The sequence below is a fragment of the Myotis lucifugus genome, unplaced genomic scaffold (assembly GCF_000147115.1).
Source record: "Myotis lucifugus unplaced genomic scaffold, Myoluc2.0 scaffold_33, whole genome shotgun sequence".
Taxonomy (NCBI): Eukaryota; Metazoa; Chordata; class Mammalia; order Chiroptera; family Vespertilionidae; genus Myotis; species Myotis lucifugus.
Window position 1 is genome coordinate 1,328,874 of NW_005871081.1, and position 16,815 is coordinate 1,345,688.

Genomic DNA, 16,815 nt, shown 5'->3' on the forward strand with positions numbered 1-16,815 from the left:
TAAGGAGTCAGGTTTACTTAGTACTTGCTGTGCACAGGCACTAGTTACACAGTGGTCCACACAGTTAAAGTTTCTCCTTTAGCCCATACAAAACCCTTGGTTTTCTTATTACCTCCTGGTCCTTCTTCTGCTAGCTCCTTCCCTCCCTCATCATCTAAGACTCGACCCTTTCTCTTCTTCTCTGTCTATTCAATCTCACAGCTTGAGAAACCACCTAAGCACAGAGAACAACTCTGAAATTCTCACCACTGGCCCAGACCTTCCCCCGGCCTCAGAGTCCTGTCCCATCACAGTCCCTACAAGCTGAAAGCCTCACTCCCACAAACCCCGCGTCCAATCCAACAGCACATCACTAGTGTTTCTTTCCTGCTCGAGTGTCTACACCGCAGTAGTTTGTCGCTCTTGCTGCTCCAACAATTTCCTTTGGAAGTGCCACGAAGGCTCCGACCCTGACTTGTGTTTGAAGTCTTTGAGAAGCCATCTCCCTATCCCAGCACACTGTGCTGTGGGGTGTGAGGCAGACCCGGGTCTTTGTGCCCACAGACTCACTTTTCCTCAGCGCAAACTCTTCGTCCGAAGGCTTCCGCTCTGGTTTACGCTTAGGTAGCAACTTTTTCATGGTCTTGGGACTCTTACTAAGATCCTAAGGGAAAAAAAGAGAAAAAATGCTGACAATTTCCCAAGGCAGTAATTTTTACTGACAGATCAGTAAGTGTCACTGTAAAGGTGTAAAATATTAAATCACCACAGCCATTCACTGTTAAAAGTTTCCTACGTTTCTCATATTTTGATTTTTTGCCAGCAGCAGAGCATTAATTTAAAATCAATACTAGGACAATAACTGGTAAGAACCCTCATGTTACTTGGGTCCGTGAGCACTGTCACACACACAGCAGAGGGGAGGCAGGCAGCCTCTGGAGAGGAAAGGACAGCTGGCTGGCGTGCGCACAGAGAGCCACGCATGCTACTAATTCTGGCACAGACTCATCTGCTGCTGCTAACTAGAAAGAGATGAGAAAACTAAGGCTATTTTTACAATTTTTTTATTTGAGGGAGAAACATCAACTTGCTGTTCCACCTATACATACATTCACTGGCTGAATCTCGTATATGCCCTGACAGTAGATAGAAACCACTTACCTTGGCGTATTGGGAAACCACTCTTATCAACCGAGTTACCTGGCCAAGCCCAGGGCTATTTTTAAAGGAGAGGTAAGTAAAAAATGAGTCCTTTAGGAAAATATTTGAAGCCTTAGGGAGAAGAAAATGGAGTAAGATAGATCATCCTATCGGCCTTGAGCACAGATGCAGAGAGAAGATGAGACACTGGTTCTCTAGAGCATGTTCACACTAGTTCAGAGCTAAATTCATAATGTAATGGTCTACCTCTTACCTCTACAACACAACTTCACAAACTGCAGACGATGAAGGTGAAAAACTGAGAGTAGGAAGAAGTCCAATGGAGTGGGTAAAGTTTCAATTGTCAAGCATGCATTAAATTATCAGTATCAAAAAGGGTTCTGCCCTAACCGGTTTGGCTCAGTGGATAGAGCGTCGGCCTGCAGGTCCCAGGTTCGATTCCGGTCAAGGGCATGTACCTTGGTTGCGGGCACATCCCCCGTAGGAGGTGTGCAGGAGGCAGCTGATCGATGTTTCTCTCTCATCGATGTTTCTAAGTCTCTATCCCTCTCCCTTCCTCTCTGTAAAAAATCAATAAAATATATTTTTTTAAAAAGGGTTCATTTCCGCATCATTTAAATTACATAAGCCATTTGTGAATCTTACAATGAGAAACCAAGACTCAGAAGGTGACATGTGCTATGGGATGAGTCAGACTGAAAGCACAGAGGGAACAAAACTTTATGTTTAAAGGTATCTCTTCAAAATATTTTCCATAAAAATAAGTATTTAAAAACTCTTTAAAATGCAGCAGAAATCAGCTCACAGAGAAATAAACACGGCATGTGTTTGGTGGCTTCCATAACTCAAAGCAAAGACATGAGACTCCTGGCGGCGCACCAGACAAGGCACCCACCACACGTGCAGAGGGCACAAATCCACACACATTGCACACCCGACTCCTCGACGCAGACAAGGCTGGCTGCTCCGTTTTTTGCCATACTCAACAGGACTTCTTTTCACTAAGTGCTTAGAGGTGCTCAGTAATACTGTACAATACTTAAGAGTGTGAAACCTTTTCTACAGCATGGGGTCCAGCAAAGCAACTGTAGCCAGACTTACCCAAACCAGATGCTCACGTTCACTGCCACACCTCTTCCCTTGCCTTTCTGTTCCTTTGCTTAATTAACACTTTTATCCCAATTTTCCTTCTCAATAATGAAATCTCCACCAGTGCTTGCCTGTGCTACCTGTAAACACTAAACTAGGTAATAAAGAACATCAACATTCTTTAAGGAACTGCCCATGATAAAGACATTTCTGACTTGGGCATATAACCACCATCAGCAAGACATATCAAAAAATTCAAAATTCATTAAGAACAAAAAACGTAAAGAAATAATAATTTATGTAGCACTGTTCTAGGTGTCTTAAAATCTTTAGAACTGCTAGCAAGGATTAAGGGAGGGTCTGCTCCAGATTCTTAGGCAAATTCGGTCTCTGGATGTGGAGACTCCTATCAGGCCAAAGTGTTTCACCATGCTCACACTCACACACACACTCATGATAATCACAACAGTGATAACCACACTCACTCAGAATAACCATAGTCACATGCTCACATGATAACTATATGCATTCTCACACTCTACCCATACTCATACTCAGGCTAATAGAATAACCACACTCACACCCCTACTCACCATCCTCACCCACACTCACACTCATTGCAACCGCACTGATACTCATAATCACCATACTCTCCCTCACAATAACGACACTCACACTTACAGTAACCATATCCACATTCACGATGACCATACTGCCAACTCATACTCAAGTTCATATGCATGATAACCATACTCATTCATGCCGCTCACGTGCGTGATAACCAACTCTCATCATTTCAATTATCAAGCTTCCTCGAGTGCTAACACTTCTCAGAATGCAATTCTCATGGCACTTCCTTTCCTCATCAAAGCAGATTTATTGTATAAAACCTAGCATGAAAGTGCAGGAAACTGTTAACACTTATTTATGGCTGGGAATCATATTTTAACTGCACAAAATCCTGGATTAGAAAGGAAAAGAGCAACGTGCATGATGACCTCTTACACAAAGAGAAAAGCCGTCTTAACTTTCATTTTTTATTTGTAAATGTAGGGTTCCCGGGCAAGATCTCAAACTTGGAAAAGGATCATAAGGAAGGCACAGCAGAATAGCATGCAGAAATAGTGAGACCCATCATGACTGGAAGCTGAAAATCATTTCAGACTCAGCTAGAGGCCCAGAGGAAGCCCATGGGAAGCTTCTGATTCCTCAAGGTAGGACCATGGTGAGCACAGAAAAGGCCATGCGGGGCACAGAGAGGGTCCGATGTTGCACTAACCCACCCACCCCCATGAGGGTCTCCACAGCCTCCCAGGCCCCTAAACAGAAGGAAATGACAATAAAGAAAGGTAGACCCTTCACAGTTCAAAGAAGCTGAGCTGCACTTTTATGTCACAGGTAGAAATTCGTGATTTTTCCATTATTTCTGAATTTACTGGAATGAAGCACAGCACAACCAACCTGACACGTCCAGATGTCAGGTCGCGCTCACTTTCGCTCAGACCTCACCTCCTTGTAGCAGAGAGCAGCTGAGGGCCGGAGGGGAGGTGCGGGTCGCAGACAGCTCAGACTCCATGGCTTCGGGGTCTTCGGAGGCTCCAGGGGCCCCCAGTTGATGGTCGTGTGTGGGGTGCCGTGGTGGGAGGGATGGGGCAGTGTGTGGTAGGCAGGCGTCAGTGGCACCGACTTGCTGTCTGCATGCTTGCTGGATGGGGTGATCGAATGGGTGGGGAGCTACCCAAGGAAAAGAACAAGAAAAAGCAAAAAGAGAACATTCACCATCAAAGAAACCTCAATCAAATACACTTAGTTCGCTAATTTTAAAAAATGCACCCAACGAAATAACCCCCAGATTATCATTTCTCCAAGCAGTTAGACTCTGTGATACCCCAAGATCTGCTTCAGGCTGCGGCCTAGCCTGGTTAGGAGGCAGCAGGATGCTGGGGCCTAAACCCGGACACACTCACACACTTTATTTGCCATGGATTAACATTTGCAAAAAGGCATTTCATTTAATATATACTATATCAGAATTCTACTAGGAGCAAGATTATGGGGGAGGGTAATCCTCCCCAGTCAGCTGTTATTCAGTGCCTGTGATTTAGGAGCGGGCAAAGCTTGGACCTGACCCCAGGTTTTGTTTAACTAAAGAGTGGCACAGCCAGGCCCACTTCTGTTGATAGCTGCTTTTGTGTTACAGAGACCATATTGCCTGTAATGCTGAAAATATTTACTACCTGGTTTATTTATAGGAAAAAATTGCCACTCTCTGGAATAAAACAAATTATTTGATTAACTTTAATCAAAACAAAGTTATAGAAATCTAACTTCTCAGAAGGCTTGATCACTGGAGTTTATATTACTGGAAAACCCATCACAGTGACAATTAAATAAGAAAATGTTAAATAAATTAAGTAATTCAAAATTAGCCAATGACCCAAAGCAATAAGGCATGCTTAACAGGAGCAAGAGCTGAGTGATTCTGTGATCTGTAAACCTGAGTGAAGCCATTATTAGAAAGTTGAACAACCCAGCCTGTGTGGGTCAGTGGTTGAGCATCGACCCAGGAACCAAGCAAGAGGTCACAGTTGGATTCCAGATCAGGGCACATGCCCGGGTTACAGGCTTGATCCCCAATAGGAGGTGTGCAGGAGGCAGCCAATCAATGATGCTCTCTCATCACTGATGTTTCTCTCCACCCCTTCCCCTCCTTCCCCCCACTCCCTTCCTCTCTGAAATCAATAAAAATATATTTTTTAGCCCTAGCTGGTTTGGCTCAGTGAATAGAACGTTGGCCCACAGACTGAAGGGTCCCAGGTTCGATTCTGGTCAAGGGCACATGCCCGAGTTGCGGGCTCGATCTCCAGTGGGGGCGTACAGGAGGCAGTTGATCAATGATTCTCTCTCATCATTGATGTTTCTATCTCTCTCTCCCTCTTCCTTCCTCTCCGAAATCAATAAAAAATACATTTTAAAAAAATTTCTTAAAAAAAAGGAAAGAAAGCTGAACAATATTTGAAACACATGTTTAAAATAAGAAAACCCTGGCTCTAGCTGATGCCCCCATATTTAAGAACAAACTTTCTGCAGAAACCACGGGCCTGTCCTGGTGTGTGTGTCAGTGCTTGTCATTTGCTACACAACTACTATAAAAATTTTTCAAAAAAAAAATTCACAAAAGAATAAAATTATGCAAAACATCCCTTCTAGCAATAATGTAGTAGTAAGTAATACTTGGTGGTATTTCTCCTTCCTCAAAAAAGTCAAAAGAGGTATGCTTCGTGCTAAAACTAGAATATTATTCAAGTTAGATATGGACAGAACACAGGGAGAACACTCAATTCCCCCCAAAAAGAAGTTCCCTAAAGAAGGCACATTTCAAAAGCCTGTATGTGAGGAACAGCGCCATCCACAGAGTGGGGACTTAAAATCCCTGCTGATGGGCACCTCCCTTGCCACTGGGTGACATGAAAAGGAATATGAGAGGCCAGGGTCCAAATAGAAAAAGCTTTTACCTGAAATGAAATTTTATAAAGCTTAGTTTCAGACTGTTACTAACAATTTGAATGAAAAGGCACTTTCATTTTTCTTTATAAACACACACATACATACATGCCTTTGAAGTAAGTTTAGTACCATGAAAGCTAAGCATCTTTAATATATTTTTTATATATTTTATTGATTTTTTTACAGAGAGGAAGGGAGAGGGATAGAGAGTTAGAAACATCGATCAGCTGCCTCTTGCACACTCCCTACTGGGTATGTGCCCACAACCAAGGTACATGCCCTTGACCCGAATCGAACCTGGGACCCTTGAGTCCGCAGGCCGATGCTCTATCCACTGAGCCAAACCGGTTAGGGCATCTTTAATATTTTTTAAAGTATGGAGTTATAAATGGCAGAGTCATTCAAAATGACATGTCAGCTAAAGGAAATGAGCAGTTTTAGCCTCCATACTGTTGAGAGATTTCGAGTAAGATGATATCATGACCAGAATGCTATGCTACAGCCACCCTTCCTGAGCTAAAACTTTAATGCCAAGGATAACGAATGCAGAAGCGAACTACATGGTAGGAAACGTCCTGACAAAGATCATAACAATCTAAGGATGTGAGAGAAACCTACCAACTGGAAATGCTATGTAATCGTAAGTCATTTGTAAAAAGGTATGCCTGGTTCTTCAATATTGTTTGGTAAAGAATGACAAATGATGCAATATCTTAAGCAAAAAAACACCAATAAAGAGAAGTTTTAAAAAATGACACTTTGGTACTGATCTATTTTGAAAGGTTTACGTATCTAAAAAACCGATGAGCTGAGCTGTTGAGCTTTTCTAAGTAGAAGTGGTTTTCTTAAAATCAAAATAATGAGTCAAAAATTACATTTTAATGCCTTCAACATGAATCTGGTCCTTTTCATCATCATAAATACTTATTTTTTGATGAAACAAAATAAATAAACTTCTCAGAAAAAGCACACTCTTTAAGTTTCAGTTAAAAACCCCAGTACCTTACTCTCTGAGGCCCATCTGAGCACGGCAGCAGACTCCTGCCCGAGTGCCACTGACTGGATGTGACGAAGCACAACTTAGGGCTGTTTCACAAGTCTGACCACTGCGAAGCTATTCACTACTCAATGGAAATAAGCAAATATTTGCAGAGAAGTACAAGGCAAGTATTGTGCATTCTTGATCAAGATATTGATAATGTTTTAAATTACTTGACCACTTGCTGACAACTCAACCAAAAGCTGACCCTGGAGTTTGGAGGCAGAAGTATGGGGTCCTTACGGTATGAGACGGCACAGAATGAGGCTTAATGGGGGGAGTGCTGACAGATGTGACTTTCGTTTGCTTCTGTAGATGGTCCACCCATTCATGAAGATCCTGCTGGTTGTTGCATGATACTAATATCCGCTCAATCATGCTCCCTAGAAGAGATGAGAAAAACGGGCTGAAATTGGAAAATTGGTAGAAAGCACACACATGCACATACACACACCCAGAGTATAATTCAACAAAGTTAAACATCAGCCCTCTGAAATAGTCAAGCAAGAATCTGCACACAGATGGTAAGCTGCCTCTCATCACCATGACAGATAGCGTCCGCAAGGTTTTTGCCTATCACCTGATATTTCAAATGCATTTCTATGATTTTCACTGTCCTCAAGCTTTGTGATTGTCATTCCTGTCGTTGGTAGCTTTCCCTAAAAAAGAGCCCCCCCACAAAAAAAAACACAATTAGTGCTTTTCTAGTAAAGAAGGTACCGTTACTAAAGTAAATACTAATAATTTTAGAAATGGCAGAGGAACTGCATTTGTAAACCACAAAAGCTGTCTTGTTTGTACCAGATACATGTATAACACAAAAAGCCTCTATCTCAAATAAGTAATCATAATACTATAATCAACAAACTGAGCCTTAGCAAAAAGGTACAGAGCAGCAAACTAGAACACAAATAAATTCCAACTGGTGAGTTACTCTAAACATAAATGTGAGGACACAAAAACATTACATATTATGATTAAAAAAAAACACACTAGCGTCTATGGTAGCTATTTTAAATGACATGTTTATGAAAAGGAAGCACAGATTTGCCTCATAAAGAAATGCAGAGAAAGTTCCATGTTTGAAGGCAAAATAGGGGGAAACTGGGGCAAGAGGAACTGTACAAGTTATACTTGATTGTCCACCAGACAGGAAGTCAGCAGCTGTGCTGAGCGCTGCACAAAATGCAGAAAACAGCAGCCAACCTGTCCATTCTGAAAATAGAGGACTTGGGAACTGAAATAGGAAATGCTACCGGGGAGACACCAGAAAAGGACTGCAAATAGCCAGGCAGGGCATTTGGTCCTACCCAAAACGTCACAGACATTTGGTTCACACCAAAAGGTGCCTGAAACTTGGTCCTGACAAAAAAACCATCCACCCTTAAGAAGACATCCCTGGTTTCAAACAGCACACACCACTTATTTTCACTTTTGGTTTACAGGATTAGTACACAAAAAGTTACCATGTCTTCTTGATCCAATGATTGTGTTGTGGCTGTATGGTCAATGACCACCTTTCTTGCCTCGGTAGCCTAGCCAGTCATAGCACATGGAGTTGGGTATATGGGCTAGTGTAGACCAAACATCTTCATGGATATACTATGGTACCTGGTGATCAACCAAGTCTTTAGGAAAAGTCTAACAGCGTTTGGGCCAAGTCACCTGTGGAGGACTCTCTCAGCACCTCCGAAAGTAGTAGTTCTCACAAGGTACAGAGGAAGGAAGGGCTGCCCTGCGGAGGATACCGGCAAAGTCACAGAGATGTGGGTGCTCCCGATACATATAGGGAAGCAGGCCAGAAGTGCTGCTGAACATCCTCCTACAGCTCATGGAACTAGAACGATCCAGTCCACCGAGAAAGCCTGTCCTGGCATTTGGTGGTGAAACATTAGCCAGTACTTGGTCCTTCTAGGGTCGGATGAATTTGAAAAATGCTGTATACTGTGCACTCCTTTCCAAGATTCGTAATGCACACAAGTGTATTAGTAGCTTTGAGAAGTCCTACAGAAATAAAGCTGTGTGACTGCTTTTAACCTAGTAAATCAACACCAAGGGATAGAATGTTCCGGTTACTGCTAGATTTAATGCTTTCTAATGTCCGTCAAAGCCAGATATAAATATTCACAATACATAGGTCACAGCACTCAGAGAGCGACGCCTCCCAGGAAACTGTGCAGAGTGGGAAAACAGGTCACACACGTGGTCTGACCTCCCGCGGCACATCAATGCCAACATCCAGAGCAAACTCACCAGCCTGGTCATCCATAGGGGCCTGGCCTGACCCAAAGGGCAACCTCTGCTTCCTCAGGCCAGAGGAGGGCCCCATTCAGTCTCTTAAGATAGGAAACATGAAGCCAGAGAGTGCTGACAATAAAGGACTCTGCTTTATGTTTATCAGGGTCATTTAACAAAGCAGGAGCTGCCAGTTTGAGGGAACCCAAGTAGCTGCTATATCTAAACAACTGCTCAGAAACAGACTTACAAATCAAGAGGTATTATTTTTCTGGGTTTGTCCATATATATTTGCTTTATCAACTTTAAAGTGCTCCTTTTGGAATAACTGTGTGATGACAACTCTCTGGATGGCAGATAAAGCTTTCTGGAGATATAAACAAGCTGTAGACACTTTTGACTGAGGATTCACCAGTGTTCTTGTTGCGGACAATATGAAACAACCCACTATTCTGAAGAAATGCAACTCAAAGGAAACGAAGTGGTGACTTCTGCTGAAGCAGTATCTGGTGACTGGCCAGGCCTTTACATACTGATGGGAAAGGCATTAGCTTCTCTAACTACACAGAAAAAAGGGAATACAACCTTTCTGGAAGCACCTATTAGACATACAGGGAAAATATAATCTGCTCAATACCAGCATTGTAAATTACAGTCGGACCTCCCTATCCATCGGTTTTACATCCACAGATTCAATCAACTGCAGATCAAAAACAGTATCTTCTATCCATGACTGGGAACCCGAGGATGGGGAGGGCCGACTGTAAGCACTGCTCCATGCCATTTTATATGAGACTTGAGCAGCATCCATGGATTTTGGTATCTGAGAGGGAGTCCTGGAACCAGTCCCTTGCAGATACCAAGGGATGACTGTGTAAAAAAAACAACCACCGAAAAAACAAAAAACAAAAAAACAGAAAAGATCCGCCCTGTGTTTTCATTTAAATCAGCTCTCATATCTTCTCAAAGAAAATCAGTGAAATTACAGAACACTAGTATAAAGAGGATAAATGATCATTTACTACTACTTATAACACCTGACATCTGCCAATGCCTCTTACAGTGCTATACTGCTTATGAAGCGTCTCAGTCTGAAGCCCAGCCCAACCCACAGTGGCACCTATGATGGCACAATGACCAGGAAAGAAGTGGCAACTGCAAATATGACTTTAGGGGGTGGCACAGCTTACCCTGCACCTCAGGATCTGTGCCCTTAGGAGATAGTTCTGTCAGTTTCATTTGTTTCCTTCTTTTTTCGCTTAGGATTAATACCAGGATGTTTGTACAGTGACATCAAAATACACAGACAGGAGATGTATGTACATATTTGAATGTATAACACTATACACATAACACTAAACACAACGCATAAATAGGGATAGCTACTATTTAATGAAAATATTCAAAATATGCCTGGAAATGATTCTCAGACACACAATAAAAAATAAATTTAAAATGTGTTTTACCTGATAGATAAAACCACTCATCCTGGGACTGGCAGACAACATAAGCAAAATATTTGGGAAGAGTAGAAGATATCTTTCATTCTTTTCCTAAAGTAAAAGAACAAATAAATCCAAAAACATGTATTTACAGATGTGAAAACAAATATTTAAACTAAATCTTCTGAAACATTGCATTATATTTTCCATTTAGGTATTTCTACCAAATTACATTAGCTATATTAAATGGAAACAAAATTAGAATGAATTATTAGACTCACAAGTAGCCCATGTAACATCTTTTTTAAAAATTTGGTTAAGGGATTTAGTGTTGCCATTAACTCTTTTTATAATTAATCTAAAATTTTATTTTTGTGATCGAGGAAAAAACAACAAAAGAACTTGTAAAATTTTAGTGGGAGGAGGGGAAATAGGTGGACCTTTCATGCTAAAAAGTGGGTAAAATAAAACATCAAAATCAATTTTGGTCTATTAATAATTCCTGGCACTTCCCTATAACTCCCGATATATCAATTTAATGTTGTTCGCATCCATCCCGTAAACTTAATCTAGTGTACACGAAAGGCTTAAAAGCATTATTTATGTGTTAGAAATCATTCACTTCCATAAGGTAAGTAAAGCCCCAGAGACCACAACTAAAGGACAAAAATTCCCAGAACCTAAAAGGAGACACAGAAGGAACATGCAGATAGCCTTTGTCACAAGTTGCCATTTAACCACTGCCCACAAAGGCAAAATGATACTAGGAAGCCATGTCTCCAAGTAGCCTTCAGAACATCAGCCACATGCAAAGTGCCTTGAAAAAGACATTCTATACTCTAAAGAAGTTGTTGAAAAGTACTTATTATATTCCCCTCCTTTTTCTATTTCCTTTTTTTGTTAATCCTCACGGGAGGATTTTTTTCCCATTGATTTTTACAGAAAGTGGAAGGGAGGGAGGGAAACAGGGATATTATTATCTTTTCAGTCATCATTATAACTTTAAATCTTTTTTTTTGAGTGAATGTTTTCTAGATCTAATATTATAAAGAAAACACTGAGAAATGTTTCTATAGATTTTTTAAATAAAATTTAAAAGTGCATAACTTAAAAAAAAGAATTAAGATTTGGGTTGTTTTCTTTAATCATTGTAGTCTATTAGAAAGTCATGATTTCTTATGATACCCAAATTAACAACTAGTGGGCTGATATCATTTTTTAATTTCATAGGCAGGAAGGAATGTGCATTGTGAGTACAAGTTTCACTTTTCTTACTGCCCTAAAAATGTCATGTTTGAAATGGGTAGTGAGCATATTTTGATCATGTTGATAATTTTTTATAAAGGTAAAACAGAATTCATAAAGAGGTACTAGCTTAGTGACCCAATGAAGATGTAACTTGTGAATACTGAAACACAAACTGCTCAAATTTCCCTGTGTGGGGATAGCACAAGGATCTGGTTTCATCTCTCACTTAAACCAAACCTGTGATTCCCATAAGCAAATGTCAATTAGTATTAGATAATAGAACAGTATAATGATCTAACCATGGAAAACAGATTTCCTGGAATGGCAGTGTTGGTAAGAAGCCCATGGCCAGAAGCCCATACTTCTCTGTGGCAGACATTTGCCAAACTGGACTACTAACGAGGGATCTAAAATCCTCTCCTGACACCATCTCTTAGTTGACACTGATATAGACTTTGATCATAACTGCTCTTGGCTGCATCTTAACTGGTCAAGTAGTCCACAGCCAGCTAAGCCTTGCTAACATACCGGAAACCACTTTTATATTTGGCAAGGACAAAAAGTAGACAAATTATAAGCTAGGAGTCCTATTAAAATGTTGTCATCATTTGGTAGTCCTTTAAAATCTTGTATCACACAATCATCAAAACATATCTTGACTGTCACTAAGAAAACTTAAAAAGCATTTATAAAACATAAAAACATTTAATGCAAATTATGTTCAGCTCTTAATTTTTATCCGAGACTTTTTAATGGTTTCAGGGAAAACAACTGAGAAACTAGAATAAGAACGAAGTCCAACAGCACATGGCTGGTGTCCCTTCCATGGCATGTGTTTCTTCCACTGCTGTTCCCATCCTCTCTGCACACTTGCATGACAGTACCTCACTTCCGGCACACTGAATCATGACCTGGGACATGTAAATGACGTTGCCCAGGGTCTTAATGTCATCTCCCTCCCAGCTCCGGATGGCTTCCGTCAGGATCTGCAACTCCAGCTCTTTCCTTTTCCGTACGTCTTGACACTGGGCCTGGAAAACATAGTAAAACACTATTAAAAGAGACAAACTTCCAGAATTGTAAGTTTTGGCCATATTGCTTTGTATCTTAATTCTTCTTAAGACACGTAATCTACTGAACAATGTGTTTAATTCACAAGCATGGAATCAAGTCCAGAGAGGCAAACCTTTGAAATAAGAAACACTGTTTTAGAAAAATATAGCATATTTTGCCACTTATGGAAGAAAAAATGCAGACTGGACAAGAAAAATATTTTCTGATTTTGTTAATATCTGCCAATATAGAAGACTAAGAGGGGAAAAAAGATAAGTAGCATTTATGCTATAAGGTGTGTATCTCAGAAACACAGTCAATAAGACAGCAGACAAAAAATAAAATGGAACCACCAGTATTCCATTTCTTACTCTATCACTAAAGACACTGACTGGATGAAGGCTAAAACATGTGTAAGTCATTTTCAGGTAGCTAATGCATCAAATATGTGGAGCCTTTAAAAAAATTTAAACAATTATCATTTCATTGTTCTAGTCTCCAAAGCTAGTAAAGCATGAGAACTTACCAGTCATGGAATAACTACTATGTATGCTTATTTTTATTTCACCAGAGTAAACCTTAATTATACTTCACAGGTAATTTTTTTTAAAAATATATTTTATTGATTTTTTACAGAGAGGAAGGGAGAGGGATAGAGAGTTAGAAACATCGATGAGAGAGAAACATCAATCAGCTGCCTCCTGCACACCCACTACTGGGGATGTGCCCGCAACCAAGGTACATGCCCTTGACCAGAATCAAACCTGGGACCTTTCAGTCCGCAGGCCAACGCTCTATCCACTGAGCCAAACCGGTTAGGGCGGTAATTTTTTTTTTTATTATCTAACTTTTTTAGCTGATAAACAGTTTTTCTGCATTCATTTGCCATAATACTATGTAAGAAAAAACACTCCATAATATGCTTAATCACTTACTGAAAGGTTTTTGAAGGCAGTCATGGATTTTTGAATATCTTGTCTATCCGGATGATAATCCTTGAGTAAAAGAAACACACCATTAGCTTTTATAATGAAAAGCTTTTTCTTAAAAAGACATTCTCTATAGACTCTACTGAATCTTCCAATACTTTTCAACCTGTAATATATCCTATATGTCCTATTTTTCCCAGCATTAAAGTGCCGCCTCTTATTCTTTAAGGGAATCATGGAGCCAGTGGCCTTAGGGGAAACAATCATTCGAAGAGAGAAGCCAAGAGCTGGAGCTGGAGTCAGGAGAGCAACATCTGCTGTGGTGAATGCAGACAGCACACACCACACCCACTCCTAATACTCGGCTCTCCTGCCTTGGCAGCAGGCGAGCAGTTGTGGAGAAGACCAATGGCCTGCCCTTGACAGGAAAAGCTCACCAAACCCTAGCCAATAGTTCACCAAACCCAAACTTCTGCAAGGCTCACAGCCTGTTTTTCAGAAATAAGATAAATACCTATCTTTAATTAAATGATGCTTTTACATTATATTACTCCACAACTTATGCACTTAATAATTGTAGCTAAATGTTCCTGCTAGGACTCTTCAATGCTATTAGCATTTTCTACCTTTTGAAACTTTTTCTATCAGCAGCAGTGGGTGAAAAAGGAAATAAAGGAGCTGGGATAAGGAGAAAAAAATTAATACTTAAAAAAATCATTTGGAAAATCCACTGAATTAAAAAACCTTGGTAAACTCTTTTTGTTGATTCCAAAGTAAATCATTAATAATTTCTCTTACAGTGGCTAATGGACTCCAGGGACAGACATGTGATAAGCAGTACCTCCATGTGTCTCTCGAGTTCCTTGAGCAGAGTGGGGTACTTATCCAGACGCATGAATGGTTTGCTGAGGCCAGTGGTCAACACGAGAATCCCCGGACTGTTGGCACCTTTCATCTCCATGAACTCTCCCAACTCCTCACTAAGCAACAAGCCGCAAGCAATGAAAGAATAAGACACTGCTGTTAAGAGTTCACCATAGTGACGCTCCCTTATCCCACTAGCAAAAATATAACAGCATACCATTTATATTGTCAAAACTATAGTTTTTCTAACCAAACATGTGCTGGTTATTTCAAAACACCAAAGGAAACCCCAGAAGGTTCATGTTACGTCTCTCATTATGAGTAAAAACAATTGTGCATAATATAGAATACATGTAGTCACCTATACAATTCTACTCAAGAAAGGTCATTTCAACAAGCCAATTTCATACAGAAGGGTCAAATGTAAGTGTGCAGTCTTAGAGCTCAAATAGATTCCAATTATATGGGAACTTCAAAATGGTAAAAAATGTAAGAGGAGAAAAATGCTTTAAAACTCTAATAACCTGAATCAGAGCGTTAACACTCCAGACGTTTATCAGTCCACCCAACATCCCCTGAACATCGACTGCAACCTAAAGCACTTGTGAGAGCAACAGTATTTCCTTTAGAGTGCACAATGTGGCACAATAAAATACTTAATATTTATTTAAGTTTTAAAATTTCAAAAATATTTCCACATCAATATTTCATCAAATCCATACATTATCAAATAAAGTTGTTCCCATTTAATGTTGAGAAAACTGACTATATATATTCAGAACTCTAAAAAGCTTAAAAAGAAGTTTGTAATATTTTACTACTTTTTCACCCTCAACTTCACTATTATTCGTGTACCTTTTACAACAAACAATGCCCTCCTGAGCCCTGTAGTATCATGCATACACTGTTTGCCATGAATATCATATCCAATTCAGCAGCCCTAGGTTTAGAATGACCCAGGATGGCCAGGAGTGCAATGGGAGTCAACCTCTGTCATTGACACATTTATGACTCGTATCAGTGGCTGAAACTCTGCGTTTCTGTCTCTCCACTGCAGGACAAATGATGTTTAGGATCCATGTGAGGACCTGGATCTGTGTTCCTCACTGTTGCTGCACATGTCATTCCAGACATGGGAAACTGAGGGATAGACAGGCTGGGAGAAAAGAGGCACCAGGTCAGGTCACCCACTGGGAAGAGAAGAGAGTGAACTCCGAGGCTCCATGTCAACTATTAGGAAGAGCATTATAAATGAAGCCATAAAATAAGATGCTAAAGAATAACTGAACACATTCGCCCTCAATGTAGGTTACCTGAATCTGACCACAGGGACCCAGCTGCTGCCTCACTTCCTCCATCCCTCCACCCACCCAGGTCTAATTGGCCCCCTGCCCAAACTTCTTAGGACCAGCAGCCACTCCAAGGGCTCCTTACAAAATTTAAGATAAACCATTTGAAAATGTCAGCTCAAAAGTGGTGACTATAACACTTTCCTATGGTTCAACCTAAAAGGATTTTATTGTGAGAAGGTGTGAGAGCAAAAATTGGTGTTGGTACTCCCCACCTCTTATCCCATCCTCAACTGACCACAGTGATGCATCTAAAGGAGAAATCAGCCCTCACTGGTTTGGCTCAGTGGATAGAGCGTCAGCCTGCAGACTGAAAGGTCCCAGGTTCAATTCCGGTCAGGGGCATGTACCTTGTTGCAGGCACATCCCCAGTGGGAGGTGTGCGGGAGGCAGCTGATCGATGTTTCTCTCTCATCGGTGTTTCTAGCTCTCTATCCCTCTACCTTCCTCTCTGTAAAAAATTAATAAAATATATTTAAAAAAAATAAAAATAAAGGAGAAATCATCTTACTTAACTAAACCAACTTAGAAATATAAGGTTTCAAATATCAGCTTGAAAACAAATTAATTAATCACTAGGAAATTAGCCTTACTTTGCTTAAGCATGTAAGACCTCTTTAGAAGACTACTACTATCTAAATTCAAGTTTGTGACAACTCGGGGGACCTGGTTAAGTAAGCAAGGTACATTGCATTTAAAATCAGAATGCAGCCCAGTCGGTACGGCTCAGTGGTTGAGCGTCGACCTATGAACCAGGAGGTCACGGTTCCATTACCGGTCAGGGCACATGCCAGGGTTGCAGGCTCGATCCCCAGTGTGGGGCGTGCAGGAGGCAGCCAATCAATGATTCTCTTTCATCATTGATGTTTCCACTTCCCTCTCTCTCTCCTTTCCTCTCTGAAATCAATAAAAATATATTT

At 40.6% G+C, this 16,815-nt stretch overlaps 1 protein-coding gene across 11 annotated transcripts in view; it reads right to left on the minus strand.

The window, feature by feature from the left end:
• ARHGEF7 (Rho guanine nucleotide exchange factor 7) overlaps positions 1-16,815 on the minus strand; it is a 102,539-nt gene that overhangs the window by 18,639 nt on the left and 67,085 nt on the right. For all 11 annotated transcript variants that reach the window (XM_023752461.1, XM_023752460.1, XM_023752458.1 and 8 more), the window contains 8 exons: positions 14,524-14,662; positions 13,689-13,748; positions 12,585-12,731; positions 10,477-10,563; positions 7,356-7,434; positions 7,019-7,158; positions 3,739-3,963; positions 550-643 (listed from right to left, as the gene is read on the minus strand). In XM_023752461.1, the coding sequence (XP_023608229.1) occupies positions 550-643; positions 3,739-3,963; positions 7,019-7,158; positions 7,356-7,434; positions 10,477-10,563; positions 12,585-12,731; positions 13,689-13,748; positions 14,524-14,662 (971 nt within the window). The remainder of the gene's footprint in view (positions 1-549; positions 644-3,738; positions 3,964-7,018; positions 7,159-7,355; positions 7,435-10,476; positions 10,564-12,584; positions 12,732-13,688; positions 13,749-14,523; positions 14,663-16,815) is intronic.